The sequence below is a fragment of the Siphateles boraxobius genome, unplaced genomic scaffold (genome assembly GCF_051911475.1).
Source record: "Siphateles boraxobius isolate OS27281-9 unplaced genomic scaffold, OSU_SipBor_1 46, whole genome shotgun sequence".
In the NCBI taxonomy this organism is placed as follows: Eukaryota; Metazoa; Chordata; class Actinopteri; order Cypriniformes; family Leuciscidae; genus Siphateles; species Siphateles boraxobius.
Window position 1 is genome coordinate 11,400,456 of NW_027509097.1, and position 13,322 is coordinate 11,413,777.

The 13,322-nt window shown below is 36.4% G+C and overlaps 2 protein-coding genes across 2 annotated transcripts; both read left to right on the top strand.

The window, feature by feature from the left end:
• The first annotated feature begins 577 nt into the window (after window positions 1-577).
• hexd (hexosaminidase d) lies at window positions 578-4,237 on the top strand. The gene is made up of 12 exons (XM_077200818.1): window positions 578-901; window positions 982-1,097; window positions 1,177-1,264; window positions 1,428-1,592; window positions 1,754-1,937; window positions 2,422-2,493; window positions 2,595-2,793; window positions 2,878-2,960; window positions 3,083-3,155; window positions 3,280-3,390; window positions 3,485-3,574; window positions 3,735-4,237. The coding sequence occupies exons 1-12, from the start codon at window positions 818-820 to the stop codon at window positions 3,910-3,912; spliced, it is 1,443 nt and encodes a 480-aa protein (XP_077056933.1). The 5' UTR covers window positions 578-817; the 3' UTR covers window positions 3,913-4,237.
• Window positions 4,238-4,545: 308 nt separating this feature from the next.
• kctd2 (potassium channel tetramerization domain containing 2) lies at window positions 4,546-13,098 on the top strand. The gene is made up of 6 exons (XM_077200822.1): window positions 4,546-5,184; window positions 6,580-6,688; window positions 7,379-7,470; window positions 8,140-8,235; window positions 8,554-8,679; window positions 9,737-13,098. The coding sequence occupies exons 1-6, from the start codon at window positions 4,834-4,836 to the stop codon at window positions 9,764-9,766; spliced, it is 804 nt and encodes a 267-aa protein (XP_077056937.1). The 5' UTR covers window positions 4,546-4,833; the 3' UTR covers window positions 9,767-13,098.
• Window positions 13,099-13,322: the final 224 nt, after the last annotated feature.

The following is a 13,322-nucleotide window of genomic DNA, read 5'->3' on the forward strand; positions in this document are numbered from 1 at the left end:
GCAAAAGCCTATAAAAGCCACCTCAGTCAAAAATGAGATAATAATATTGAGTGAATGCTCTTCGCACATAGATACGCTAATCAAATACTTTAACTTCAAACTCACTAAATCCCAGCCTCAGCACATTCAGAAATGCCGGTACCTGGGTAGAAACCTATACATAGGAGCCTGATAAAAATGTTAACATTAAACAAAAACTTTAGACGGACTTAGATGCTTTTGCATCTGAAGTCTTCATATATAGGCCTATATTACAAAAAATATATAATTGTACATTTCTCAGTTGTCTTAACATGTAATCTGAAGATTTTTCATATGTTTTTTTATGATCATCCAGTATAAATTCAGTTTTAAAAAAACTATCTTTAAATTTCCTCAGAATGTCAGAATTATATTTATTTATTTATTTATTTGTTTATTTATTTATTAATATACTCTTATTCTAAAATAACATCGCTGCAGAGAACCAGTTCAAGTCTTCCGGTTCTGAGCGGACGTAAAAGTGCTTGTAGTCCTACATCTGCATTGCTGCGGGTTTAAGAATGCACAAAAAACTACAATGCCCATCGTGCTTTAACAGGGTTGTAGGAGTGTACAGTAAAAAAAATAAACAGCGGTTCTTTCTCATGCTAAGCATCGTTGGGTTGAATGAAAGTGCGTATTTTTGGATAGAGGAACAAGGCTGAATAAGAAATACATGAAAGGGGAATCTGTGCACATTATACCGTCTCAGTTGTTAATCTCGTAATTCAAATATGGTGTAAGAGTTACAATCTTTTTACGGCGCTGTTAGCTTTTTCATTGTGCAGCACCTGCTATGGACCTGTCATTGCGCAGTTGCAAAAAGTTAGTTCATTTGGACCTGAAAGGGGCACCTCCTAGAATTGACTACCTAATTCAGGTGCAACTTATTTTACTCTAATATAATTGTCTAAATAAAACAAACGAATTATGGAATTAACCATGATTATGTTTCCTCAGTTGATCCAGTTATTTGCTGATCTTGGTGCTAATGGCTTGCTTATTGAATATGAGGATATGTTTCCCTATGAAGGAGAGCTGAAAGTTCTGCAGTCTACGACTCAGCCTCCATACAGGTAAGGGTATATATTTTAAATGTAGAATATTTATTTTTTAGATAATTTATCTGATGAAAAATGCCTAATATTCAAACAGCCGTGAGGAGATTGCATCGATCCAGGATGCTGCCAGTAAAAGAGGACTGGAGATCATTCCCCTGGTTCAGATGTTTGGACATTTGGAAGTAACTATGAAACTGATTTTTGTCATTTACATAAAGTAAGAAAGAGCCAAATATTTGCAAGTTTAAAATCAAAACACTATGCATTAAAAGAAATGTATCAACAAAATAAACAAAATCAATTCATGCATATTCAAACATTAACATTTAAAATTTTCTCAATCAGTTTGTGCTGAAGCACAAGGTGTTTAGAGATCTGCGGGAGGTGGACTACTGTCTGGGAACGCTGAACCCACACCATGATCGAGGAGTTAGGCTGGTGCAGGAGATGCTAAAACAAGTCATGAAGCTCCACCCTAAAAGTACCAACCTGCACATCGGAGCTGATGAGGTGAAGCCCAACCCTCTGTCAATAAAAAGTCACATGTCTGATTCCTGCAAGAAAAACTGTTGCCTCGAGATCTGTTCAGATCTTGAAAAAATAGATGTCTGAGATAGGTTGCTAGTTTAATATTGGTCTGTTGATCAAATAACATTTGTTTATTTTCATAGGTGTACATGCTTGGTCTCGGAGATGAGTCCAAACGGTGGTTAAGTGCTCCAGGTCGGAGCGTTCACAAGCTGTTCCTCAGTCATGTCATTAAAGTGGCGAAGGGAATTCAGAAAAGTGTGCCCAACCTTAAATTGATCATGTGGGATGATATGCTCAGGTCCATGACCCCTGAGACAATAAAAGGTGAGCATTTAATGATTTAATTATTATTATTTTGCTGTGTACAAGAGGAACGGATAGGCTATATTCAATAAATAGTGGCATATGTGAAAAATGTCTTAATTTTCTCACCCCCATGTTGTTCCAAACCTACATTTTTATGTAACCTCTTAATGACAGAATTTTTATTTTTGTGTGAGACATCTGCCAATTGCCAAAAAGCATACAATTATACATAAAAGAACAATTGAAAGTTTTTTTTGGAGGGGGTTTGGACCTTCAAACAACATCTAAAGGGCTGTTCACTGAGGAGGATGCACTTTTTTAATTGTTGGTCTTTGACTGATGCGACACATCTTGCTGTTCAAATATCGTACTTAAATGCTCCACATCTTCCACACTTAAACAAAGTGAAATAAAAGAAATTAAATAAATATATAATATACTGTTAGTAATGACCAAATCAAACTTAACAGTAATTCCTATCCAATTTGTGATATTATTCTAGAAAGCGGTCTTGTTGGATTAGTGCAACCAATGTTGTGGGATTACAGCCCTGCTCTGGATGTCAAAAACACTGGTACGTTGCTCAGAATTTTACATTACGTTTAAGTTACTGTTAAATGCTTTGAATTATTTGTTCATTATAATGCTTGGTCATTTTACATGCACTCTTTCCAGTTGAGCTAATGGAGCTATATAAGTCTGCGGGTATGTCACAGCAGTGGGCCGCCAGCTCTTTTAAAGGCTCGACCACCGTGCACACCTGCGTGACCAGCACTCAGAGGCATGTGGATAACCATTTGCAATGGCTCAAAGTGATATCCAGCCTGTCCCCTGGCATTGAGCTACAGGGAATTGCACTAACTGGATGGCAAAGGTTAGATGACATCCTCACTATCACTAGAATCAGTCTTCTTATTGGCCAAGGCAACAACATGTATGTTTCTTTTTTTCCCTTAAGATATGACCACCTGTCTGTTTTGTGTGAACTGATGCCCGTGAGTTTGCCCTCTCTGGCGTCTTGTTTGCAAACTCTTCTGCAGGGTCAGTCTCTTTCATTTTTACTCCTTTAAGTTTATTTTTCTTTAGTGCTTGCGTGGCAAATTGGTGGGAGTAAATGCATATTAAGCATGCTAAACTGACTATAGCTGCTCACTGTGATTCAGGTAGCTTTACTGAAGAGGTTCAAAAGAAGGTGGTTAAGACACTTGGCACTGTGGAAGTAGGAGACTTAGAGAGGTACCTTTCATTCATACACGTGTCCTGAAAGAAAAAAGCATGTGAGTGTGTAACACTAAGAAACCTCAAGGGTTACTTTGAAATAGACTAATTTACAGCATATTCTTTGGCCTCTGTGTCCCAGATCGACTTCCAAGATGTCTTCCTCCTTTGTTGGGGCGAAACTAGCTGAACTCATAGTGAAACTGACGTCTTTGCTGGAGTCTGCAGAACTGAGACAATTTCAGAACAATATGTGAGTTCAGGGCTATAAGGGTTTCACTTTTAAAAGATGCTTTGAAGTTATTGCAAAGTTCTCACTAACAGTTGTATTCATTTTTGAATAATAGGTTTGTTAGGGGCTGGTTCACGCCTTATCACATTCAAAGGAAGACCGTTAACCCACTTATTGCTCAACAGATTAAAACGCAAGCAAAAATGTAAGTCTTTTATTATGAATACAGTAGTGTATGTTTAGTTAGCTTTTTTTCACAACATTCTTTTTTACCATTTTTCTTTTTCAAGTGCATGTGCATTTGAAACAAGTCCCTTGTATGATAATATATATATCCCTATTTTTCTACTCGTCTGCTCCAACAGGATTCTTGATGATGTGGAGATTCAGGTGCAAGAGGTGAGGGGAGAGATGTGTCTTCTGTACTCAGTCTCTACAGTTCAGGAGTGGATGGACCAACACGTCACCCCAGTGCTGGAGCCTCTGCGCAACCTACTGAGAGACACTGAAAGCGTTCTAAATGAAATGGGATTCTGTACTTAATCTACCTCTCAATCTTAATCTTAAATTTGGTGCATGAATTTCATTTGAAAACTTTCTTTGGTTCCTTTCAATTTAAACTCGACTTGCAGTGCAATGTAAAACATATAGAAAAAACTGAGATGGCTTGTGTTTGTGAATAGCTATTATATTCTTTAAAAACCAAATGCAAAAACAAATTGGGGGGGGGGTAATATAAATGTAATAAAATATAACACCACTATGATATTTGTTTCATTTAAAATGATCACCAACCAATATGTACATGAATGAAATTAAAATCTCTCATTCTGATTTCCATGCAGAATAAATAAATTAAACTTTTAAACTTGTTTTTTCTTTTCAGCGGGATTGTTAAATTAATCCATCCACAGAAGTGTTATTTTAGTATGTAAATTATTAAACTATTTATTGATATTTTGAATTAGCTTGTCATTTTTATTAGTTTTTTATGTATATATTTCTATACAGCGTCCATTATTTTTTATTTCAGTTTTAATTTTTTTAACTTAAACTTATTTATTTCGGTTAGTTCCAAAGGCAACATTTCTAATTTTATAACAACAATTCCCCGAACATCATGTCTGAAATAAAGAAATGCCAAAAAAAAAAACATTCTCAAGACTTTTATTTTGTCACATAAGGATTTACATGACCGGGAAGTGATATGTTAAGTCTCACCCATAATATTTGTAGCTTGCATGGGTCGTTTGGATAAACAAAACGGATCCAGTGTAGTGTTTTACGGCATTGTAAGCTATGTCGCCTCGCGTGAGCGTTACTAGCACACCGCAGCAATTTTGCCGTCGTCGTTATCAGCGCGTGTAAACCCGGCCCGTTTAGCGTAACAGCGCCGCGCGGAGCGCTAAATAAAGGCATTTGGTGTCTGATCAAGACGGAACTGACTGTTTGTGCTGCGAAAACATGGCAGAGTTGCACGTTGAACCCAACGCGACTGGCATCATCGAGCAGACCGAGCATTGTGAAATCAGAGGCTCAGTGAACGTGAGACTCCCCTCCCCTACTCTGGCGATTCCGCCCCGGACTGGCTTGTCCAGTCCAGGGGTCTCCAGCTCCAGAGCTGTGTTTGGGTTTCCTATGAAGAGCAATCCCACTTCCCCATCACCAGAAGCCACAGAGAAGCCAGGATCTCGGTGGGTTCGGTTGAATGTCGGGGGAACATACTTTGTTACAACGAAACAGACCCTGGGCAGGGATCCTAAATCGTTTTTGTATCGATTATGTCAGGACGATCCAGATCTGGATTCAGATAAGGTAAGGCTCTGTTTACATCATTAAAACCCGTCGTTACATGTAATTTTTTCATCGGTATGCGACGGTAACATTGGAAATTAATAAAAGGGTTGTGGACATAAAAGGGTTGTACGTGTACATATGATTTTGTCCTGCACATACTTATACATGCATACTTATACATGAAGCTCAGCTGGTAAATTCCAGCTTAAATGAATAAAATTCTGTCATCATTTACTCATGTCGTTCGAAACCTGTATGACTGACTTTCCTCTGTGGAACAAAAAAGACGATATTTTGTAGATTGTTGGTAACCAAGCAGTATTGGTTTCCATTCTGTGGACAACAAAATACATTTCTCAAAACATCTTGTTTTATGTTCCATAGAATAAACAAAGTGGTGATTATTGAGGGTTATTGAATAATGACAGAATTTTCATTTTGGTTAATTAATCCTGTAAAATAGATGGTATAAATTTCAAATAAAAAAACATAATATAACTGGTTTCTACATGGTCTAAGTTGGTCATTATCTGTTTCACTTTCACCAGTTACCGTGTTCCATAAACCACCTTAAGATGACCACTTGCTAACTGATTTGTTATTGTTCCAAGATGGTCTACCAGTTTAGAGCAGGCAATGACCATTTTAGACCAGCTAGAAACAGGTTAACATGTTCAAGAACCAGCATATGGCCACCTTTTCTTCCCTATTGTGAAGTATATCCGAGTGAATCGGCTTCTCGTAAAAGAAAAAAAATGTAGGGTGGGACTTTATTTTTTCCATCGGAAATTTGTTGGAACATTGGTTCTTTGTGGTTTGCCTTTGCTGTGATCTCATGCGAGTGACAGGTTGTCCCATCTTCAAGCCGGTAAACATCATCAGAGAAGAGATGTCAATGTCATTGCTAGAGGGAGGGGAACTTATTTTGATTAAAGATTATGAGGGAACATGAATTTAAAAAAAAAATTGTTGTGCACTTATAAATTAGGCTAAACACTGCAATATTCCATAAATAAGAATTGTCCATTTTGATATCATAGTGACTTTAAGCTGATAGCATTTAATAAATTTCTTGCTGGTCCAAGAAAGTTTACTAGCTTGCACCACCATCTTAGATCATCTCTAGACCGTCTAGCTAGCTACCATGTTAAGTTTTGTACTAACTTGAACTGTTTAAAGCAGGGTGTACCAGTGTTTCACAGTGCACCAGAGGATTTCCTCTCCAAGGTGTGAACTGCTTGATTGATGCTAACATGATGTTAATGGAATCAGTAGTTTTTCAAGGGGGGTTTTCACAAATGATTTAACACTTTTAACTGCAGACTCTAAAACAGTGATGGTAAAGGAAATCGGAAACTATGAATTGCAATTGCAAATAGCACTATTCACACTGTTAGTTGTCTTTTCTCACAGGATGAGACAGGAGCATATTTGATTGACAGGGATCCCACATATTTCGGACCCATCTTGAACTACTTGAGGCATGGAAAGTTGATCATCAACAAGAACCTCGCTGAGGAGGGTGAGATGATCTGGGCATGCTGCCCTCAAAAACTTCTTAATGGAACAGTAATGACCTAGTTTCATTTAGAAACATCAATTTTTTTTGTGGAAAGGGACCACAGTGTACTCACGTAAGACATAATTTCCTGCAGGACTGGTGAGATTTTGAAAGGCTTACAGTCTATGTGTCCAATAATTGTGTCTTTCTTTGTGGGTCATTGCTCCAAATTGTCACAATGGCAGTTATTGCATGATGTTTTTGTTTTGTTACCAATTTAGTCTACTTGTAGTGCATTATTTCTAATCTTTTTCTTTTATTGGCATGGATGTAGCATTAAAGGGATAGTTCACTCAAAATGTTTAATTCTGACTTCTTTTACTCACCCTCATGTTGTTCCAAACCTGGATAGTTTTCTTTGTTCTGTTATACACAAAGTACGTCCATACAATGAAATTCAGTGGAGTCCAATGGTTTTTTGGACCCCAATTGACTTTGAGTGTATGGACAAAATAGTTGAAACATTTTCTTTTGTGTACCACAGCAGAAAGTAAGTTATACAGGTTTGGTAGGACATGAGGGTGAGTAAATGACATAATTTTCATTTTGGTGTGAACCATTCTTTTAAGACTATATTTTTCCAGATATTTATTTCTGATTACAAAGCAGTAACCACATGATATATTTTCACTGATTCTCTGGCTACTGCAGGTGTACTAGAGGAAGCTGAGTTTTACAACATTGCGTCACTTGTTAGGCTGGTGAAGGAGAGAATACGAGACAACGAGAACAGAACGTCTCAGGTATGTGGGAAAACAACATTTACACTTAGTCATTTTTTCTGGAGGAACAGGACATTTTGTGGTTCTTTTAATACAATCAATCAGCAAATGTGCTAGTATGACTGGCATTACTCAAAGGAGGCATTTCATTCTTTGACTTTAACCAGTCTGTGCCAAAAGGAAAGACTACTTATCATTGGAATGTGAATTCCTCATTCAAAACTATTTAGGAACTGAAGAGAACTTTATTTGAATCAATGTTCCTATAAGAAAATACACAAGCATTGATTTATTGACATAATTAGAGAATTAGCTTTAAGGAATAGTTTACCCTGAAATGAAAAGTCTCTCATCATTTACACACCCTCGTGTCGTTTCAAACTTGTATTTCTTTCTTTCTTCTGTGAAATGTAAAAGAAGATGGTTTGAATAATGTTCACGCTGCACTTTTCATACAATGAACTTTGTGTGAGTATAAGAGTATGCTCTTTCTAATAACTTGTTCTGGTTCAATGGAAGAATTAAACTCATACAGGTTTGAAACAACATGAGGGTGAGTAAATAATGATAGAACTTTCATTTTCATGGGATTGATGGGTGAGCTATCCTTAAATGGGTTTCTAAAAACCTGTGCATCTTCACAGAATTAATTCTGTGTGAGTTCATTATGGAATATGATTGTTTTTACAGGGCCCTGTGAAGCATGTGTATCGTGTATTACAATGTCAAGAAGAGGAGCTCACTCAAATGGTTTCCACCATGTCAGACGGATGGAAGTTTGAACAGGTAGGTTTTGTTTTCTCTTCACAACCCCGTCATATAATGTGATGCTATTAACCGGTATAGGTACAGATCCTATGTCTAGACATGCAGTATTTTATTGTAGCATATTTGAACTCAGACATACTGCAGATCTCTTGATAGCTCTTTGATGTCTTATCAGGTTGTTTCTTATACGTCATGTCGCTCTAAACAACAGATTGTAGATGCTGTACATTGTTTTTGAGAGACAGGCAATATCTACACCTTTCTTTGGGACTTACGTAATTTGCTGTTTTTTCTGTTTGCTATGGTAAAAACTTGACTCAACTTGTCAATGTCAAGCTCATAAGCATCGGCTCCTCCTATAACTATGGCAATGAGGACCAGGCCGAATTCCTGTGCGTCGTTTCCCGGGAGCTCAACAACTCCACTAACGGAATTGTTATTGAGCCCACTGAGAAGGCTAAGGTATGATGAACTCTTTTTTTTAAATTTTTTTTTATTACCTTATTTAGTTTAATATAATTTTTTTAGCTATTTTTTTTTGTAACAAGATATAATATTTTGTTATAAAATATAATATTTGGCTATAAAAATGTTTTCAAATAAATGATTAAACTAGGGCTGTCACTTTTGAGAAAAATCAAATTCGAACGGTTATCGAATATCAAGTAATGTATTGGAATTTCTACGAGATCCAGATTTGCGCGTCAATGTTGAGAGAAGTGGTATACGGTGTAGCTGTAGAACCCAAAATATTTCCAGACTTGACTTTTTAGATGAGTTGAGGTCGTAATTCTGTCGTTCTGTGCGTTATCTTCCATTTTCAAAACAGGGAGGCTATTATTCGCTTGATTTGGTCAAGGGCTTACACTACAATACGTTTAGAGCGCCCGCTCCTGGTTGAGATGGCAAACAATAATAAAAAACAAAAAACGGTCTAATCATAGACTGTAAAAAATGCGCTAAACATGGCACTTTAAAAACCGGATAGTTTATTTATAGTTCAAATAGGATATTTCACGTCATGTTCGAATGTATATTCGAATATCGAATAAAAAGTGACAGCCCTAGATTAAACTGAATAAGGTAAGATGAAGTTACATAATTATTATTATGTTTTGTTACAAACAAAGTTTAAATGGAATGAATAAATTCAAAAAGCACAGCAAACCTGGAATTCTTTTAAATCGCAAATGCAATTTTTTATCAGAAACATCTGAGCAATTTGAATTTTTCCCCATAAATCGTGCAGACCTATTATTATTATAATTTTTTGTTACAAAAAAAGTTTCATTTAAATTATTAAATAAAGTAAAATATAATACTGATTATTATTGTTATTATTAGTAGTAATAATAACAGAAGTAGTTAATAAAATAATAATACAATAAAGTTTAAAAAAAATTAAAGTGGTATTATTTAGTGTTTATTAATTGTCCTTAACTGCCATAACAGATTGAGGAGATTTTTTTTTTTTTTCAAAATTGTAAAGCTCATTGTTGTCCTCATGTTTCCCCAACAGATCCTTCAGGAGAGGGGGTCCAGGATGTGAGGAGCCCAGACAGATCCTCCACCATACAGCTGACTTCAAGTTCATTAGCCCACCACCCCTCACCTCACCGTCCCCTCCTCCCTTGTGCCTTTCCACTGTGGGGGTTTCAGTCCCCCTCCTCCCTGCAGTGCTGCAACATTAACCAATCAACACCACCACTAACTATCACTGATATTATCGACTAAGCGAAAAATGTGTCCGCGGTCAAACCTCAGATCACATTTGATGCAAGACTGCTCAGAGAGAGGATTACAGGGAAGGATTCATTATTCATCCTAATGCTTATTTATGCAGACTTCATCATCATCATCCTCATATCCCAATCATTATCATCATAATCTTTACAGCTGCTGGCTTTAAATGTTTAAAGGGGGCTCAGTTGCCCCTGTTGGCTCGGCTGCATCCAAATGACCATAATCTCCTCAGGACTTCCAAACGGCGCGCAAGATAAGACTTCATCTTCGACCGTCAATACAGCTTCTATACAGCGCATTATCTAATCATTAACAGCCAAATCCGCATCATTTCAGCATTCACTTCCCATTGCCTGGTCAGACCAAGAGCACAGCAGATGGCGCAATGGATAAAAAGAAGACAGCGGCTTTTGAACTTCTTCAGAGTGGCATATTTCTTTCGTTAACTACCCATTTACCCATCTGGAAAGGACCAGAGGAGAAGGGAGGACTCATACTGCCAATTGTCCGGTCAGATGCCCAAAATCACGTGTCCATCGCTGTGAAGATGCCTCACATTTCCAATTCGCTCTGGTTAATTTTTGTCATCCTGGATTTTTTTTATTTTATGCCTTTTTGCTGGATATTTCAAAGCATCGAAACAGGAAATGAATAACAAAACAAATAAATGTGGTTGTAGGGCATGTGAGGCTTATGTATATTACAAACATATGTATTATGAAGAGGCCGAATGCAAGTCATTGTTAATATTTGTACCATAGTGGTCGTTTTTTTGGGGTCTTTATCAAGATGAGTTTCTCTATTTTATTGGAGGAGGTTCTATATTGACCCCTAATGTAAAAATTTTTTTTTTTTTTTTTTTTTAAACCTGGTCGTCGAGATGTGAATTTGTTGTGTGTTTCCTTCAAATTTTTGGTCGATGACTGGAAAAAAACAGGAGTTTCTTGTAGAGTGGTATCAGGCCTACATAGTCCAAGTGGTTCAGGAGACTGTTGTTAGACAAAGTGCCCACAAGTTTTGAGTCAGGGCAAAACTGCATTAGTGGCTCTTTGTTGCATCTTTCTTTTCTTCTTTTTTTGTACACTTTTCAGACATTTCAGATTGAGATATAGCTCTCCCCGTAACATTTTGGCTATTTAACTGTTTAACAATTTTTTGTTCAACAAAAGCTGATCACGTCAGTGGAATGTTTTTGAATGTAAAGGGCTCCATTTATTGTGGAACATTTTTGTCTTTTCTCCCCCGAAAACTATTTTAACACTAGAGGTAAATCATTTTAACATTGAATCCCAGTCTTTGAAACCAGTTGCCCTTGAATAAACTTGATCTCCTGTTTTATTTGTTTTTAAAAAATACATAGGCCTAGTGGTTTTTCTGAATCTACTGTGACTACATCACAAATTGTCAGTATTTGAACGGTATCCTGCCTGACTTTTGGTTATTTATATCTTTTGATAAACTATTGAATCTAGGGATCGGTGTAAGATGGCATCATGTGCGTGGACTTTAGGTGACGTTTTTATGGTCTGCAGTGTTTTAAAGTGTTTTCTCCTCCTCTCTAAATGGATTTTACCTCTTTATCGCAGTTTACACTCATGTCCTTTTGTTTATCATATCAAGAATGCATAGTACTTGAGTTTGTGAGCTACAGTATATTTTGTTTATGTGGTCGTTGGTTTTCCTTTTTTCTTTTTTTCTTTTTTCTTTTTGTGCTAATATTTCTCCCCTCCTGAGAAGAGTTTATTTGTTCAGCCTCAATTATTAACGGGACCTCGGTTCTCTCACAGGATCCTATTGTACATTCCCATTGTTCAAATAGGTTTCAGCTCTGGTTTCAAAGCAGCGCCCTGGATTCAAATCTAGAGGGCACTGTTTAAGTCTCTCTCCACCCCACTTGTTTGTCTAGTGTTGTGCCTTTGACCTGTCGTGCCCTATGTGTTTTTCACTCCTAGATTAATCTTCTTAAAATGCAGATTCTTAAAATTTCATGTTTGTTTTGACTAAGTCAGTTCTGTTCCTTGACTCAGATACTGAATGTGCCCGTTTCCCCTGAGTTTGTTATTGTTCTTGTTTCAGTGGTTCATCTATATTTAGCTTTTTCATTTCTGCCCCAATGCACTTTTAATTTTGGACCTACCTACATTATAATGTTCTCACTGTGTGGATTTTGTTTTTAGATTTTGTTCTATTTTTAGAATTGAACCCCATGTTAGGCATTAGAAAATGTCATGCAGTCCCAAGTTTTATTTAAGACGGTTCAGGAAATTGATATGGATGTCACATTGACTGCTAATGCTTTACAGCACTTGAGACTTTGAGACTTCTTTGTCTCGTTTCCTTAAAGAAATCTGCCATTCTCCTTTAGGTCGTGTATCATATGTTGTTTAAAAATATATATATATAGATAAAAAGATATTTTCTTTGTGAAAAACCAGAAGGTTGACGTTTTGGAATGGCAACTTGGAAGCATGCAATGTGTTGAGGATGTAATGTTATATGCTGGGATGTTGTCATATTGTAAAGGTTAATTGGTGCACCGTTTATAGATGGTATTAATAACACTGAAGAAATGGAAAATCTGGCCCTATTTTGTTTGTTTTGTAGAGATCACTAAAATCAAAATTGAAAAACTAGCTTGTTGAGGCAAAATATACTTTTGCAACACCCCGTGTATTTTTATTTGATTAAAAAAAAATTGACTTTCAATCAATGTTTTCGAGCCGGCCAAAAGTGCAGTACTCTGTCAATACATTTTCAGATAAAAGTTAAAAACAAGGTCGGTGTTTAACAGAAGTTTGTTTTTTTCCCCTGCCATGATAGTTAGTCTACAACACCTGCATGCTTTAATATACAGTACACATACATTTAAACGTGCTGAAAACCTGCTCTTTCATCAGATGTTTTGGGTGTATTGCATTGTCAAAAGTATTGATGTAAAGTGTCAAATATGTCACTAGGCTATGGAGATTGTGGAGCTAAGTGTTCTGGAAATGAATAGTCTTGATCAGACTGTCCTTTTCAATATTCATTTTTTGTTTTGTTTCCATTTTTGAAGTTTGTCTTCTGATGCAGTTTCTTGCAATGTACAGATTGCAAAATTATAATGTTTGATTTTTATCATAAAATGTGTGTTTCAGACTTGTGGCGTGCTAATTTTGTGTACAGTTTTTTACATTAGTTTTTTACCATCTTGACCTTTAAAAAAATTTATAAATGTATATTATATAAATGTATATTATATTTGAGATGTTTTGCTCCCAACCCGTAATTTTAGGAGACCCGTAATTTATATATCGTTAAATATTTTTGAAAAATTCACAATTGAAATGTTAATTTGCCATATCAGGAAAGCATTCTTTTAA